This window comes from Molothrus aeneus, chromosome 7 (genome assembly GCF_037042795.1).
Source record: "Molothrus aeneus isolate 106 chromosome 7, BPBGC_Maene_1.0, whole genome shotgun sequence".
NCBI lineage: Eukaryota > Metazoa > Chordata > Aves > Passeriformes > Icteridae > Molothrus > Molothrus aeneus.
In genome coordinates, this window is record NC_089652.1 from 3,027,075 (window position 1) to 3,043,463 (window position 16,389).

Here is a 16,389-nt window from a genome sequence, read left to right on the forward strand (position 1 = left end):
GAAGCCTAGGTCCTCCAGATTTGCTACTTTCTGTGCCCCCAAGCTCTGCTATGAAGCAGGGAGGAGTATTGAGATGGAAATGCCTGCAGTAGCTGGACCAGCCTTGGTTAAAGGCTGTCAGCATGGATGATGTTTAACAGCAACTTTCCTTACACTTGCAACACATCCAGGTGTGGATTTTGTGTGATTCTGAGAGATTTTTGATAGGAGGCTCCTCCAGTCAAGAGGAAATCTTCTGACTGGGGAAGCACTGTGATGGAAGCACACGAACCTAATGGAAAATGTGAAAAAACTCTGCTTGTACCATGAAGGCACCATAAAATGATAAAAACCTCATCTGCACTGAGTTAGCTGGTTCTCTGCAGGACAGCTTGCCAGGAAATACATGCAGCTGTAAACACAACCAGCACATATGTCACCCCCATCTCCTTGGTTTCTAGGGAATTATCAGCTGGGAGAGACGTGATGAGTTTCTTGGGGCCATTTTTACCCGTGTTTAGCACCTCATCAAGCCAAGGGCAGCACTTAGGGGCAGTTATTGCCATCAGTGCTCCTTGGGGTGGGAAGAGAGGACATAATTAGCCCCAAGTTCTGCCGGTGTGGCAATACAATCATTTTATGGGGCCAGGCTGTTTTTGTTCTTTTGCCACAAACTCAAGGAGTTGTTTGCATCCCCGCTCAGGCCCGCTGAGGTGTAAAGCAATATGCTGCAATTAGATCTTAACTGCTGCCTAACCCAGTGGCCCTCAGGTGCTTCCAGGGAGAGAAACATCCCTCCATAACCTCTTCTCCAGCCCTTTGGAGGTGACCTCTCTTGTCACAGCCATCCTGCAGAAAGCAGGGGCTGAGATCAAAGCTCTGTTGCTGGAGAGCCCTTCAGGAGCCCCTTAATCACCACTCCTCCCTCTTCCTACAGCTCCTGGAGGTCTGGTGCCCCTCTCCCCCCCTGGCTTGTGCTGGTTTATACACCACATTACCATAACATTGTGAAGAACGCCAATAACTTGGTTTTTTTTTAATTTAAAAGTGTAATAGTAACAAAATGGTTATAAAAATAGTGATACAATTAGAGTAATTATAATTTGGACAATTTGAATTAGGACAATATGAGACAATAGAAATAAAGAGTTACAGACGTCCGGGTACCTTTTTCGGGACAACATAAGCCCAAAAAAGGACCCAGGTTAACAGAGGATTAACCCTTAAAAACAATAACCTGTTGCATATTCATACACTTCATAGATGATGCATAAATTCCATTCAAACAGAGGATTCTGTCTGGGCAGTGTCAACTTCTGCCTCTGAATCCTAACAGCACCTTCAAGGTGGGCAGAAGTTCGTTTCTTCTGATAATGGAGCAATAAATTCTCTTTCTCTGAAAGATTCAGGTGTCCTGTGGCTGCTATCTCTGTACAAGTCCTTTCTTTACCAAAAAAAAAAAAAAAACTATCCTACATAGCATAGTTTCTATTTTAACATTTTTTTATAACCTAAAACTATATTTAACACACTGTTTAAGAGAATTAATACAGCCTAACTTTCTAACACAACACACATAATATTCATTTGGATATTTGCGAAAAGCCAGTCATAAAATACGCATTTTTCACAACATCCATATTTTTTTCCCTCCCTCCCTCCCTCCTTCCCTCCCTCCCTCCCTCCCTCCTTCCCTCCCTCCCTCCCTGTGCTTTGGCTCTGGCAGAGGTCGTCGGCTCAGGCTTTGAGTGAGATCACAGCCAAAGTGCTGAGAGCCATAAACGCCACGGAGGAGGCGGTGTGGGAGTCGGTGCATGGACACAGCCAGGGCTGGGCCCACCCTGCAGGGCACCTTCCAGGCCTGCCAGGTGGGAGAGAGGTGGCCGAAGTGTACCAGGAGCTGGAGGAAAATGTAAGGCTCCCCAGAGATTTTGGGCAGAGGAGGGATGGTGTGGTGGTGTTCGCAGGGGTCCCAAGACCAGGGAAGAGAGGAGGATCTGACTCCATGTTTCAGAAGGCTGATTTATTATTTTATCATATATATTATATTAAAACATGAAATCCTTTCTTCTGTTCTTTTAGTATAAAAAGGCTAGCTAAGAATAGAAAAGGAATGATAACAAAGGCTTGTGACTGACCGAGACAGTCCAACCCAGCTGGGCTGTGATTGGCCATTAATTAAAAACAACCACATGAGACCAATCACATTCCACAGCAGCAGACAATCACTGTTTACATTTTGTTCCTGAGGCCTCTCGGCTTTTCAGGAGGAAAAAAATCCTAAGGAAAGGATTTTTCATAAAACGTGTCTGTGACAGGGTGGGAACGCAAAGCAACCCCCCCCCAAATTTCTTGTTAGGGGGTAGGTCAGCACTGAAAAAATGGCCAGCACTGAAAGGATGATCAGCAGAGGGATTAAAAAGTCTGGACTTATGGTACAGCAGCAAAAGAAGGTGCTCTGTCTTGTGACTTTCCCTCCCTTGGTTCCTGCTCCCCACCCTGCTGTAGCACGGCTTTGCTGGATCTCAGCAGTCCCTGCTCCAGCAAAACTCGTGTCCCATTCTCTTCAGCTCCTCCCCAGCACTGTGTGTGTTTCATCAAGGGGTTCATGAGCATCACCCCCCTCTTCACTAAGGCTGCTTGTGCCTGGAGCTGAGGCAGGTGACAAGTTCACAGCCAGAGCCCAATCCCCCTGCAAGGTTTGTGTGAGCCCGGAGCACTGACAGCTTTTTCAGCCACCATAAACCCATAGGAACTGATTCCCTGTGGAAATGTTGTGCATCCACAGTGCCCTGTACCAAGCTCCAATGAAACAGTTCAGAGAAGAGCTGGATCTCCATCTGGGTGGTCGGGTTTTGCTGTAGGGAATGCCCTGCAATGGGGAGCAGGGTTTTAGGACACTAAATTTTTTAGCCACTCTGTGGCTCATCTCTCACTGGGGAAAGCTTATAAGTAAGGCAGCTACAACACCTGGATGCTTTCTGGCCAAATACAGCATCCCAGGGAAATGCAGGGTTGGATGCATGAAGGTTTTGGGGCTCCCCCTCTCCCAAAAGAGGGGATAGGGCTGGGAAGGATGTGAACTTGGGGCTTGCTGTCAGCTGGGGACAGGGCTGGGTAGACAGTGGCCCTGGGAGATGTGTGTCATGCTGCCACTCCCTCGGGGACCCTGGCTGAGTCACAGCTGGCTGGCCACTCTGTTCCCCCCTGCAAGGCATGCCACCCACCTGGGAGGGCACTGGGAGAGCCTGATGGGCCAACAACAAATCCCTGTGGCTCAGGTTGGGTGGTGCTTGGCTTTAGGATTTGCACTGGGATGGGTGGGACCCCTGGGAGTGTGGTGCTGCAATTTGGGTGGATGGGCTCTGTAGCTCAGTGCTTGCAGTGGAAACTTTGCACAATGCTCAGCCCAGGGAAAGCTGAGAGGGCTGGAGGAGCAGAAATTGCCATGGCAGTGCTGAGATCCTGGGATCAGTCAGCAGAACAGTGGCCACATCTGATGGGATTGTATACTGATGTGGTAATGCTTCCTGAGCTGCCTGGCTTGGACCTGTGTCCTTGGAGTAACCTGGGAGGAGACAAGTGGCAGTAAAACCAGAGGTTTTATTGGGATAGATCCTTTTAGCCTTCTTCTCTAGGCAGCAAAGGCTGCCCTGCTCTGGCCCTGCTCCCAGCAACAGAGACACCCTTGAAACAGACTGAACAGGTTTGGAGAGTCAGTTTTTCTCCCCCTCACAGGGCACCGCAGCCTGAGCTGGTTTGCAGCTGGTACCTGCTCTCCGTCTGAGCACACAGCACAAAGTGCTGGCTGCTGCTTCTCCAGCAGGTCACTGAGTTTTGGTCCCTCCTGTGTTCCCACTGAGCCTCTCACCACTTCACACTGTTGGTAATTGCTCTCCAAAAGCCCAGGGAAGGGAGAAAATGAGAAGAAAAGCCGTGTCAGAGCTGACTGGCACTGTCTGTGCTGCAAGGCAAGAAGGCACTCAAAAAAGAACGGCAGGAGCTGCTGCATCTGGGGCTGCAGCCACAGCAGGAGAGGAGAACTCCAAGAAGGTTAATTCTTCAATGCATTTTTTCCTTTTGCTGTATTCCAGGTGTACCTGGCTGCTGGAAAGACCTACCAGCTTGAGAAGACCCTGAAGGAGCTGGAGGAAGGGGCTCAGCACAGCGGCACCACTGACTCAGAGCTGTCGGAGCTGGAGGACAAAGTGGCCTCAGCAGCTGCCCGGGTGCAGCAGGCAGAGAGTGAGGTGAGGGCCTGACCCTGGCAGATGCTTTGCCCAGCCAGTGGTGGCAAACAAAGCCACTGATGGCTCCTCCAACCACCATCTGTGTGCCTTTTCTCCGCCTCCTAAAGATATCGGATATCGAATCCCGAATTGCGGCCCTGTCTGCTGCAGGGCTGACCGTGAAGTCTGTGGAAAAGGCAAAGAAGGCAAAGTCGAGTGTGCAGGTGAGCATGGAGGCTGGTGGCTGTGATGTACCTGCTCCCCTGAGCTGTAGCTGCTGCCCCTGGGTGCTGGGAAGGGCTGCCTGGCTCACTGAGCCATTCCCAGCTCTCCCTGTGCTGCCTGGTGCTCTGAGGGTCCTCCAGCACCCCCAGAGACACCTCTGCCTTCCTCTGTCCACAGGCTGCCTGTCTCCATTCTCCTGCTCCTGCCAGCAGCAGCCCTGGGGAGTCTCTGGTTGACATTAAAGTGAGTGTGTGTCTAATCACAGGCTGTGGCACAACGTTAAGCCTGGGCACAACCAGGGGGCTGCCATCAGAGAGAGCAGTGGCCTCATTGGAGACCTCTGCCCTCCCCTCCCTTCCCCACAGCAGGCTGCTGCCCTTCTCTTGCAGGCAATGCCCGGGCTGCAGAGGTTCAGGAGGAAGTTCAACAGCCCCCTGGAAATCACCAGTAAGGAGCAGGGCCCTGCCCCTGGGAGATGGGCACTGTGGGGAGCTGGGCTGGGCTTTGGGGATGCTGCTCCCCTCTCTCTCCCCCTCTGCATCTTCCCTCTGCTGTGTGTCTGCAGTGGAGTCCCCTTCCCTGTGCTCATGGGCAGTGATGGCAGAGCAGAGGTCAGGCTGAGATGGCTGAGTCCTCCAAGAACCAGGAATTGTCTGCAGCCACCCCACGGTCCAGGGACACCCCTGTGTGCCTTCATCCCCTGGGCTGTTAGGTCTCAAAGCCTCACCTCAGCCCAGCCTCTCTTCTGACAGCAATTTCTCCCTTGCTTGGCCACCTTGGGGAAGGTATCCTTCCCTGGATGGCATGGCCCACCCCTGGAAGTGCTCCAGGCCAGGCTGGATGGGGCTTGGAGCAACCTGGGACAGTGGAAGGTGTCCCTGCCCATGGCAGGGGGTGGAACAAGAGTGGATTTCAGTTCCTTTCAACCCAAACCATTCCATGACTCCGTGAATCTTGGCCCTGCTGCCCACCTGGCTCAGCCACTGCTGGGGGAAAAAGCCCTCCAGGGGCCAGCTCTGGACAAAGAGCAGCTTGGGAGAGCTTCAGAGTAGATGGTGACCTGAAACTTGGCCCAGAAGCTGGTGTGGTGGAGGGACAGTCACTGGAAATGCTTCATTCTGACCAACATCAGCAAGATCCATTAGGAAATGACTTTTCTATATCTCTCTTATCTCTCCTCACAAGCTTAAAGGCAGAAAAGAGTGGCTCTCCTTCCAGATAATGGAAGATGAAGGGAGGGAAGGGGGGAAGGATCATTTATTGCAGAGGTGGAGCAGCATTTCCCCCATTCACACAGACAACAGTGCTGTTCCCAGTGCTGGTATGTGGAAAGGTCCCTTGTCCTCATCCTCCTCAGGAGTCATCTGCTCTCCTTCCTGCAAAGGGCAGGCAGATAAAGGCAGCCCTGCCAGGAGATAGAGGGATGTGCAATGGGCACAGATGTCACCAGGCAAGCCTAATCCTGTGCCTGGGCTGGGCCAGGGGGGGATTTGTTCTCCTGACTGCCTGCCTGGCAGGGCAGGAACTTGCAAAGCTGGGCCTGAAAAGGTGCAGCTGGTGGCAGGGAAGAGGAGATGAATTAACGGGCCAAGAGATTCTCAAGAGATGAAGAGGAGAGGAGATGAATTAACGGGCCAAGAGAACCTCAAGGCTGGGGCAGGGAGAGCTGAGAGCTTCTCCCAGGCTGGCTTTTTGTTGCAGCACCAGAGCAGAGTGTGGAAGGGCTGACCCAGGCTGGCCCAGCTCACACAGAGCTCTGCAGAGCTGAGCAGCAGCAGCAGCTCTGTCTCCTCCTTACCAAAGCGCTCCCATCCCAGAGAGGGGAGCGCCAGGCTACATCCAAACCCGCAGCCAGAGGGGCATCAGTCCATCCCAAGTGACTTGGTGGTGGCTGAAAGCTCTGGTGAGGAGGGTGAGGAGCTGCTGGCCACCTCTCCTGCCTCCCTGCAGGTTTTGACGACTCCTTTGACCGCAATTCCGCGTACCGCGGCTCGCTGACGCAGAGGAACCCCAACGGCAAGAACAGGAGGGTGGAGCGGCTCTTCGCGGTATGGACCAGCCCAGGGCAGGGCTGCTGGCCTGGCCTCCCCTGGGACTGTCCTCTCCCAGGTTCTCCTGGAGCTGATGGAGCCCTCAGCTCCCTCCTTGCTGCCTGGTGAGGGCAGGAACGCCTGGGCACCCCCCCTGAGGTCGGCGATGTCACAGCCCCAGAGAGGATGAACATCTCTGAATTCCCGTGTGGTCTGTGGGGTGGGACAGGGACTCACTCCTAGAAAGGGACAAGGGGATGCTGGCTTGGCTCAGGGTGGTGTGGACACTGAGGTTTCTCCTTCTTGTGCCCTGCAGAAGCCTGTGATGACCCACCTGTCCTGAGGAGAGGGGACCTCCCTGCTGCCGCATTCCAGTGAGGATACGAGACCTCAGCAAAGCCAAGCCTCTCACAGCCTTCCCTGCAACTCTTCCTTCTTCTGAGCCCCTCTCTCCCTGAAACCCTGGACAGAAAGGAAGCCAGAGGCCATGGGAGGAGGAGCAAAGCGCTGGGCTGCAGACACGTGGCCAGGGGTTCTCATGGGAGGATGCTGGAATGGGACCTTGGGTTGGGGCAGCTCTTTGGTACTGGGCCAGCCAAGGGCACCAAAGAGGGACAGAGCAGGAGTGACCTCCTCGGGGGCAGCTGGGTGTCAGTGTGACATCCAGCACGGGGACAGGGCAGGGACATCCAGCACAGGGACAGGGCAGGGACACAGCCCTCCCTTGGCAGAAGCTGTCAGTGCCTGTCCCTGCTCTCTCCAGGCTGCTGTGAGCAGGGACAGGAGCTGACAGTGAGTGTGGAATGCCCTTGGGGTACCCCAGGTAGCAGAGGGATCCAGGCATCCCAGTGCTGGGATTCACATCCTGATGCTGGTCCCATTCCCTGCCATGTCCTGTGGAGCTTTGTTTCCCTGCCCTGAGCAGCAAAGCGGGATGAGAGCAGTGCTGGTCCCCTCCCAGTGAGCACTTGCTCTTTGCCCCAAGCCATGCAAACACCCACTGAGGCTTCTGCCACCATGCCTGAGCAGCTGTGGCCATCAGAGGATGGGAGTGAGGTGAGGCTGAGGGAAGCAGTGGCAAGAAAAGTGGGAGGAAAGGCTGGAGGGTTTGTTGGAGGATATTGGTTTGTTTTTCCAGCTCTTGAAGACGTCTCTGCTCCAGGTATCAGCAAGATACAGAGCCCCAGCATGCAGAATGTAGGTGCTCCTCTGCTCCACAGAGGGATCAGCCCCTGCCAAGGTGCACTTGGGTGGATGAGCATGTCCCCTGTCCCTGGTGATGGCATTGTGGAGCCTCTTAGGGCCACCCCATCCTTTGGCAGGGCTGTGATGCCCTTTGGGGGCTGCAGCAGCCCCTGGTGTCAGCCTCCCCCAGCTCGCCCAGGATGTTTGTTTTCCTCCAGTATTCAACTCTGCGCTGATCCCAGTGGATCAGTACCAGCCCCATTCCCATGAGCAGAGCAGCAGGATGAGCAGAGGCTTCCTTTCTCTTGCAGGTCACTTTGGAAGAGGATTTTTTGTTCTGTCCCTGTCCTGTACAGCCCCCACTCTCCTCCCTCCCTCCTTCCCTCCCTCCCCAGTGGGCAAAGTGGGGAGGATCACTCACAGCTGGAGCAGGGACATCAGACCAATGCTGAGTTTCCCCTCCATGGCCACCCAGGCTGGATCATTTTAGGCAATTCCTGAGCATCTGAGCTAAAACCACTTCAATTAGGAGCAGTAGGGTGAGTTCTCATGCAAGTAACACATTTGTTTGGCTTTGCTAACAGTAGAGGCTGCTAACTGCCTGGGAATTGCTCCTGTGGTCACCCCAGAGAGTATTCCAAGTCCATAGTCTGGGCTTCCCAGCTGGAAACAAATCCAGTTTCTTAATTTCAAATTAAATCCTTGTGGCCTGAAGCTCAACAGGGTAAGTGCAAACCTCTGCTGTGGCAGAACCTCCCGGGCACTGCAGCTTCACTGGATCCAGCCTGTGCTGTGCAGGGATGGCAGCTCCTGGGCTGGAAAAAGGGAGCTCCACCAAGACCATCCAAAGGGTTTGCACCCACCCTTGTGGCATCAGGGCTCGGCCTTCACCCCAGCCCATCTCCTGCTTGTCTGGTTCCAGCCATGGCTCCAGTCCTTCCACACCTGACCCTGTGCAGGAATCCCCAACAGGGAACCTCAGCAGAGCCCACCAAGGCATCGTTCAGCAGCCACCCACCTTGTTCTTTGCTGGTTTCCTGACCTGTTTGCCTGTGTAGAGATGATGATAAATGTTCACTAAATCATGCAATAAAGCCAATTCTGTGTCCAGAACCACCCACCCATCTCCCAGTGTCTCTTTTTTCAGCGCAGTCCAGCAAAGGCTCCTTTCCCTTCCCATGGAATCCCAGAATGGGTGGGCTTGGAAGGGACCTCAAAATCCATCTCCTCACACCCCCTGCCAAAGCCAGGGATGCCTTCCAGGTTGTTCCAAGCTCTGTCCAGCCTGGCCTTGAACACTTCCAGAGATCCAGGGGCAGTCACAATTTTCTGAGGGCCTCTCCACCCTCACAGGGAAGAATTCCTTCCCGATATCCCATCTATCCCTGCCCTCTGGCAGTGGGAAGCCATTCTCTGTGTCCTATCCCTCCATTCCTTGTCCCAAGTCCCTCTCCAGCTCTCCTGGAGCCCCTGTAGGCACTGGAAGGGCTCTAAGGTCTCCCCAGAGCTTTCTCTGCTCCAGGTGAGCACTCCCAGCTCTCCCAGCCCCGCTCCAGCCCTCAGAGCATCTCCATGGCCTCTTCTGGAGCTGCTCCAGCAGCTCCATCCCTTTCTTTACCCATCCTGTGCACTCCTTGCTTCAAAGCTGGCCAGGTGGAGCAGGCAGGAGCTGGACCAGCAGCACTGAAGCCAAGTGGGGCAGATGGTGCACATCAGGATGGCCACATGAGTGGCCAGACACTGCCACAGGGCCACAGGTGTGATGACGGGGGTCAGTGGTGCCCAGTGATGGAGCCACTGGGTGGGTAAAGGGGATGCCCAGGCTGGTGCTGAGGAGAGGCTGAGCCTGAAATAAAGGCACTGCTCCAACTTGCATGGAAACCCTGAGCCCAGCCTGGCAGCTGAAGCCACAAGAAACACAAGCCCACGGCATCAAGGGATTGCTTTAAAACCTGTATTAAAGCTTTAAACCTGTACTGAATATCAGCAGCAGCCCTGGGGTGGAGAGGCCTGCTGAGCCCGGGGTGGGGATTGTCCTGGCTGGAGCCCAGGCTGGGGCAGGTTCTCCTCTCTCCAGCCTTTTCCCTGCTTTGCTGCACATCTGTGGCGGTGCCCTGTGTCCCAGCTGTCCCCAGCAGGGGCTGTGCTCAGGCAGGGGAGCTGGCAGTGCCTGATTTGGAGCTCTGTCCCACATGGGTGAGATGACAGAGCCCTCCCCCTGCCCACACCCTGCTGGTGACAGTGTCTGCACAGTCCTGCCAGCGCAGAGATGTCCCTGTTTTGGGATATCCCATTCTGTCTGCTTGGACACACCCTCACGCTGGCTCCTCCAGTGTCACATCCAGCAGAATAAACACCAGGAATCTTTAAAATCCATTTGAAATGGGAGTGGGGGGCAGGGAAGGTGGGGATTTGGGGAACAAGCCCGTTCCTGCCAGCCCGTGTGCCCCAGCACATCGCCTTCCCCTGAGCTCTGTACCGAGTGTTCTGCTCTCCCTAAAGCAGGGTTTTTGGGGGGGTGGAGGGTTGTGGTACCGGTGCGAATCCTGCGGTGGAGTCACAGGGTTCAGGGCAGCAGCACACACCGACCTCGGCAGGAGAAAACTTCCCCTCGTCCCAAATAACCCCGCGTGGAGGACGGGCATTAACATATCCCCAAACCACCTCCCTCAGCCGGATAAAACGCTGCTCCCTTCTGACTCACCCGCATCCCGGTGCTGATTCGATGAGAGGGGACAGCGGGGAGGGAGGGAGGGGAGATGCCCCGGCTCGGGGCTCGCCTCTGACATCAGCAGGAGCCCGGCCATAAAAGCAGCGAGCGGGGGGACCCCGGCTCACAGCGCCGGCCCAGGCTCAGCGGGACGGAGCGGACGCCCCTGCTCGCCCCGCCCGGTAAGTGCGAGCGGCAGCGACGCTTTCCTCTGCCTGCCGTGATGCTCTCCGTATCGCCCGAGCCTGCTTTGCCTCCCCGTGTGTCTGTCCTCGCGTCTGTCCAGCCGGCTGGTGGGGATGGGGAGGTCCAAAACTTGGTGGTCGCAGCACACCTGAGCTGCCGGGAGCGCGGGGTGCGTCCTGCTCAGCGCGCTGAGAACTTTTCCTTGCAAAAGTGGCTGGAAATGGAGCGGCCCCGCCGTGTCCTGCCTCGCCCGGCTCCCCTGCCCTGCTCCCTGGTTTGGGCAGCTGCAGAGACCCAGCCCCTCACCCAGCCCGCCCTGCTCAGCGCCTCAGAGCCCCCAAGTGTGGCACAGGGTGTCCCCAGGCTGTCACTTCAGCAGCCGCGGGCAGGGGTGGGTGCCAAGGGGGCAGAGGTGGTCACCATCCATCCATCCATCCATCCATCCATCCATCCATCCATCCATCCATCCATCCATCCATCCATCCATCCATCCATCCGTCCATCCGTCCATCCAAGGCTCTGCAGCCAGCCCTATATTTTGGTGGTGGTCCCCATCCCTTGGGCTCTGGGTTTATTGGGGGTCCCTGAGAAGATCAGGCCTGACTTAAGGCACTAGGCTAGGATCAAAACCTATTTCAATGACCATGAGGTTTGTGCAGCTCATGTTTGGAGGTGGTATTTTCCCCAGAGGTGTCAGCCCCAGCAAACCCCTGGGTTTGTTCCGATGCTGTCCCCAAGCCCTTTGCTGCTGGCCTGGGGACACAGATCCACAGCCAATCCCTTCTCTCCTGCAGTGACATCGGAGCCTTCAGCAGGGCTCAGGAGACTTCACAGTCCGGTCACAGCGGCCCAAAGTGCTGGGGATGAAGCTGGGCATGAAGCTGGGGGTCGCCTGCCTCCTGTGGCTGCTGCTGGTCTGCCTGAGCCTGCCCGCCACGCACGGCCGCGTCCTGGAGCGCTCCATGGAAATCAGGAGTAAGGAGAACACGAGTAAGGGACTCATCCCGCCACCCTCCTCTGCATCCCCCGGCTCAGCTCCATTTGGGGGCTGAGGAGCTGCTGCCACTGTGCAGGAGCTGCTTTGAGAGAGAATTGCAACAGCTTTTATGCTCCTCATCCCCCTTCCCTGCTCCCCTGGTGCTCCCATCCCCTCACCGGTGGGCGCGATGCCCCTTCCCCTCCATCCAGCCCCCTGACGGGCTCTCGGCTTTTCCCGCAGACCCGGACATCGACCCCTCGTGGTACACGGGCCGCGGGATCCGGCCCGTGGGGCGCTTCGGGCGGCGGCGGGCGCTGGGCGGGGGTGGCCGCTCCGGCGGGGCCGTTCAGCGGGGCTGCGCCGCTCCCCGCCCGCCCCGGCTGGAGCTGAGCCCCTGAACCGGGCTGGCAATAAAATCCCTTCTCTCTCAGCCCTGCGTGCCAGCCTCTCTGTTCCAAACCCCCCCCCCCGAATCTGGTGGTCACCGTGGGTTGCTGCCTGCCCTGCTGGTGTGACAGCCTTTCCCTCTCGTGTTTATCCCCTCACACCGCAAGAAACACCCCAAAAATAATCACAGAGGCTCCCCTTTCCCAGGGGTATCCCCTGGGCATGCCAGCTCCCAGGGGTGCCCCTGACACCCTCATTTCCATGAGCTGGGGACAGAAACAGCCCCCCAGAAACGCCTGGGGAGGATGTGATGCTGTGTCCACCCCTCTGCCCTGCAGGCAGGGTGAGTGCTGCTGCCTCTGGAGAGAGCACAGGTGGCTTTTTCTCCTCTTCCAGCCAAGGGCAGCTCCCACAGTGTAAAGGGGAGGCCCAGCAAGGCACAGGGCACTGTGACACCACACAGTGACTTTGGCCCCATTGTGGCTCAGTGCCCCCAAGGATGGGCTGTGACCCCTGTAATGGGGTGGGTGGGGTGAGGAGAGCACTGGCTCTGGTCCCTGCCACCCCCAGGCTTCCTGTGGTTCCCCACAGGCTGACATGCAGGGCAGGGGGGGGGAAATACACACCTTTAGGGCAATATTCTCTTTACTTGCAGCCTGGGTGTACAACCACCGGGATCTTTGCTTTGGGAAATTAAACCCTCCCTTCTCAGAGGGAAAGGGAGATGGAGGAGGTGACAGCTGGGGGTGGGGGGATGTCACCAGTCAGGCTTGGTGGCAGTGTTCCTGGCAGGTTGTGCTTTGATCCGGAAATGGGAGATGGGTGGAGGAAACCCCTGTGCTTTATCTCCCGGATAAGGATGGAGCCAAGGGGTTGAAGAGGCCCCTTGTACCAGGCCAGGATGGGCTCTGGGTGGGATTTCAGAGGGAGGGTGGTCAGGCTGAGCTGTCCCTGCAGCTCTGAGCCCTCCTCTGAGCTGTCCCAGAGCTCTGAGCTCTGTCACTGCCCCTATGGAGGTGGGCTCCAGCCCTGCTGGGTGCACAGTGTCACATCCTCAGCTCCTGCAGCACCTTGTCCTTGTCCCACTCGCCCTCAGGTCCACGGTGGAGCTCCCATGTGGGGATGGCCTGGGTGCCTTCTCTTTCTCCCTCCTCAGGAGCTCTTGGACTAGGAGGAAACACAAGGCAAAAAGGGGGCTCTTTTCTCCTGCCAGAGGCTGGGGTGCCATGGCCACCCCGTGTCCCACCCCGGGGCACCATCCTGCAGTTCCTGAACAGCTGAGCTGGGGACAGCATCGCACTCACAGATGGGATACCAATGCAAAATAAAATTGTGGCTCTGGGAGAAAGCCTGAAAACCCTCCCTGACACTGGGATATCTCTGGATGGATCTGTCCATCCTTCTGCCTTAAGGGCTGACTGGCTGGGAGGAACATCTCAGTGACAAGTAGGAGCAATGAAGGGGCTGAGTCTTTCATGGTTCACCTGCCTCTGCTCTCACCTAGAGCCATCCCATAACTCACCTACAGCCATGAAGACATCATTCACCTGGTGGTTGGATTTTGCAGATGTCTCCATGAACAGGAGGCCTTTTGTTTGTGCAAATTCTTCCCCCTCCTGAGAGAAATGAGCAGAGTTATTCCCCTGCCCCCTCTGGGGCTGCTTGTTCAGTTTTATGGTGGATTTCATGTACAGGCACTTCAGAGGTGTCTGAAAACCTCTTAAATGCTTGGACTTCCTTGGAAATTTTCCCTGGATGTATCCCAGTGCTTTCTGTGAGGGGTGGTGAGGGAAGCCCAGGCACTCACCTCAGTGGTGACCTCTCTCTCAGCAGCAAGGTCTGTCTTGTTCCCCACCAGAGCAATCACGATTTCATCAGGCAGGAATTTCTTCTCCAGCTCCTCCAGCCACAGCTTTGCTCTGCTGAATGTTTGCTGGAGAGATGGAGACAGAACCACCCAGTGATCAGGTTTTGATTTAATCCCTTTGTCTCACGCCAAGCCAGCTGAGTGGCACCAAACCAGTGAGGGTGGGGAGGTTCTGACTGCCCCTCTCAGGGAAACAGGTCACCAGCCCTCAAACACATTGAGGCATAAATCACCCTTGAGGGATAAATCACCCTTGGATGGGATTCATGGCAGCAGGAACCACCCCTGGGTGGTGGCAGGGTCCTGCCAGGGGCCTTACCTTGTTGGCAATGTCATAAACGAGGAGGGCAGCGTGGGCATCCCTGTAGTAGAGGTGACAGACACTCTGGTACTTCTCCTGCCCCGCCGTGTCCCAGATCTCAAACTTGACAGTGGCCTCGTCCAGCTCCAGGATCTGTGTGAAGAAGGAGCCTGCAGGCAAGATCCAAGGGGTGTGTCCACTTGGAGCAGGAGCAGGGAGCTCAGATCCCCTGCCCTGAGGGTGTTAATGGTGTTCTAATGCACAGAATCCAGGGGGGACTCCTTGTGACCACTGGCACTGGGCTGAGGTGGCCCTTCCTGGCAGCAGATTTGGGTGGATGACCCAGGTTTGATGTTGGGTAATTCTGAGCTTTGCAGAATGCCCCCAGATAGAGACAGCTCCACCTTGCTGGTGGGTCAGAGCTGTGAATGGGAATATCCATGGAAAGGGCTCCCACTGGAGGAGAGCTTCCATCCTTTCCCTCAGGGAGTAGATGGCTGGTCTATGAGCAGAGGGACAAGAGGAGAAGCTCCACTTTGCTCTGCTCCACCAGCTGCAGGTGGGATCACAGCCTCTGTACCTGCTGTGCCTGCTGAAGGCAAAACCCAGGTGCAGCTGGTAAAATGAATATATATAATGTCTAGGTGCTGTAGGAATTGAAACCAGGTGATCTTCAATGCAAACCTTTCTAAGAGACCCTCCTGGGGTGCCTGAATAGCTGGGAAGGCAGCACAGCATGCAAAGAGCACATGGGCTGCACAGTTTACTCATCATCCTGCTGCTCACCTGCCTCTAAACAGCAGCACAAAGCCAGACCTGTGTGATGTGGATGTGGCTTTGCTTGTGTGGCCTGGAAATGCAGAGATGTGAAGGGGGAGTGTAGGTAGCCATGATATTTTCTGAAAAATCCCTTTGCCAGGATTTTTTCTCCTGAGAAGCTGAGAGGCCTCAGGAACAAAATGTACACAGTGATTGTCTGCTGCTGTGGAATGCAACAGGTGGATCTGGGATTGGTCTCATGTGGTTGTTTCTAATTAGTGGCCAATCACAGTGAGCTGGGTTGGACTGTCTGAGAGTCATGAGCTTTTGTTATCATTCCACTTCATTCCTTGCTAGCCTTCTGATGAAATCCTTTCTTCTATTCTTTCAGTATAGTTTTAGTATATCATTTTCTTTTAATATAATATATATCATAAAATAATAAATCAGCCCTCTGAAACATGGAGTCAAGATTCTCATCTCCCCCCCTTGTCCTGGGACCCCTGTGAACACCACCAGAGGGGAGGATCTGGCTTTGGGGCAAATCTGCACCAAAGTGGGTCTGTGCTACTGCAAGATGGAGCAAGCAGCTCTCCTGCATCCCACTCCTCTGCAGGGAAGTGCACCAGGCCTGGTCTCTTGTCCAGAGCCATGGAGCCACTCACTCACATCCCACGGTGGGCAGCAGCTCCCTGAAGTCGTTCTTCACGTATCTGTAGGCCAGGCTGGACTTGCCCACGGACATGCTGCCCAGCAGCACCACCTTGTACATGTGGGAGGGACGGGGCCCCTCTGGTGTCGCTGCCTGTGCCATGTCCTGCAAGGAAACCAGCTCTGCTCGAGGGTCACCTGCCAGTGAGTGATCCCAGGATCGGCTGAGCCTCCTGCAGCAGCTCCTGGCTGGCAGCTGGGCAGGTGGGATTAACTCCGAAATACGCTGGAATAAAATCAAAGCCATTAATATAATAAACTGCACATTTAATGCATCAAAGCATCTGCCACTGTCAGCTACGGCCAGAAGGTGGAGATGTTTGGGAAGAAACCTGATGCCAGAAGCCTCCTCGGATGCAGGCAAGGAGATTGGTGCATCTCCTCCAGCAGGGAGGAGCTGGAGGGATTTCCCGGCAGAGGGAAATCCCTTCTGGCTGTGCCTTGCTCTCCAGGACACCTCCTTCCCCGGAGTCCTGCTGAAGAGCTTAGGCTGATGTCCCACATTTATGATCCTGCTTAGGAGTTACATCAGGAGAGCCTCAGGAGCGAGCAGCCCTGCACACAAAGCAGGCTGCAAATGCCCCTGCACCCCGGCTAAAGACCCCCAGCCAAACCAAACCCCTGGAGTGCCACCCCCATGTCACCCCAGAGCGTGACAGGCCGCCCTGCAGTGCCCAGGGATGGCAGGAAAGGGGGATTGCCTCAAACCTGAGTGGAGGAGAGCTGCTGCAGAGCCTTGGTCGGTGGGAGCCCTCCTGGGTGACACGGGTGTCCCCTCCTCCCAGCCCTGGGCCAGGGAAGTGCCACTGCTGGGTGGGAAGTGCCAGTGCAGGGCAGCGAA

At 55.7% G+C, this 16,389-nt stretch overlaps 3 protein-coding genes across 6 annotated transcripts in view; 2 read left to right on the plus strand and 1 right to left on the minus strand.

Annotated features, from left to right (window-relative positions):
- Window positions 1–8,766, plus strand: part of MLPH (melanophilin) — a 28,059-nt gene extending 19,293 nt beyond the window's left edge. For 2 of the 4 annotated variants that reach the window (XM_066553447.1, XM_066553448.1), the window contains 7 exons: window positions 1,706–1,891; window positions 4,074–4,229; window positions 4,337–4,432; window positions 4,611–4,676; window positions 4,823–4,880; window positions 6,384–6,481; window positions 6,780–8,766. In XM_066553447.1, coding sequence (XP_066409544.1) covers window positions 1,706–1,891; window positions 4,074–4,229; window positions 4,337–4,432; window positions 4,611–4,676; window positions 4,823–4,880; window positions 6,384–6,481; window positions 6,780–6,806 — 687 coding nt within the window. In that variant the 3' untranslated portion in view covers window positions 6,807–8,766. The remainder of the gene's footprint in view (window positions 1–1,705; window positions 1,892–4,073; window positions 4,230–4,336; window positions 4,433–4,610; window positions 4,677–4,822; window positions 4,881–6,383; window positions 6,482–6,779) is intronic. The other 2 variants (XM_066553449.1, XM_066553450.1) reach the window with 1 other exon arrangement.
- A 1,713-nt stretch (window positions 8,767–10,479) lies between these two features.
- PRLH (prolactin releasing hormone) lies at window positions 10,480–11,921 on the plus strand. The gene is made up of 3 exons (XM_066553682.1): window positions 10,480–10,540; window positions 11,339–11,534; window positions 11,764–11,921. The coding sequence occupies exons 2-3, from the start codon at window positions 11,408–11,410 to the stop codon at window positions 11,919–11,921; spliced, it is 285 nt and encodes a 94-aa protein (XP_066409779.1). The 5' UTR covers window positions 10,480–10,540; window positions 11,339–11,407.
- Window positions 11,922–12,964: 1,043 nt separating this feature from the next.
- RAB17 (RAB17, member RAS oncogene family) lies at window positions 12,965–15,651 on the minus strand. The gene is made up of 5 exons (XM_066553744.1): window positions 15,507–15,651; window positions 14,097–14,248; window positions 13,718–13,843; window positions 13,433–13,526; window positions 12,965–13,077 (listed from the first exon to the last, which is right to left on the minus strand). The coding sequence occupies exons 1-5, from the start codon at window positions 15,649–15,651 to the stop codon at window positions 12,965–12,967; spliced, it is 630 nt and encodes a 209-aa protein (XP_066409841.1).
- Between the last annotated feature and the right edge of the window lie 738 nt (window positions 15,652–16,389).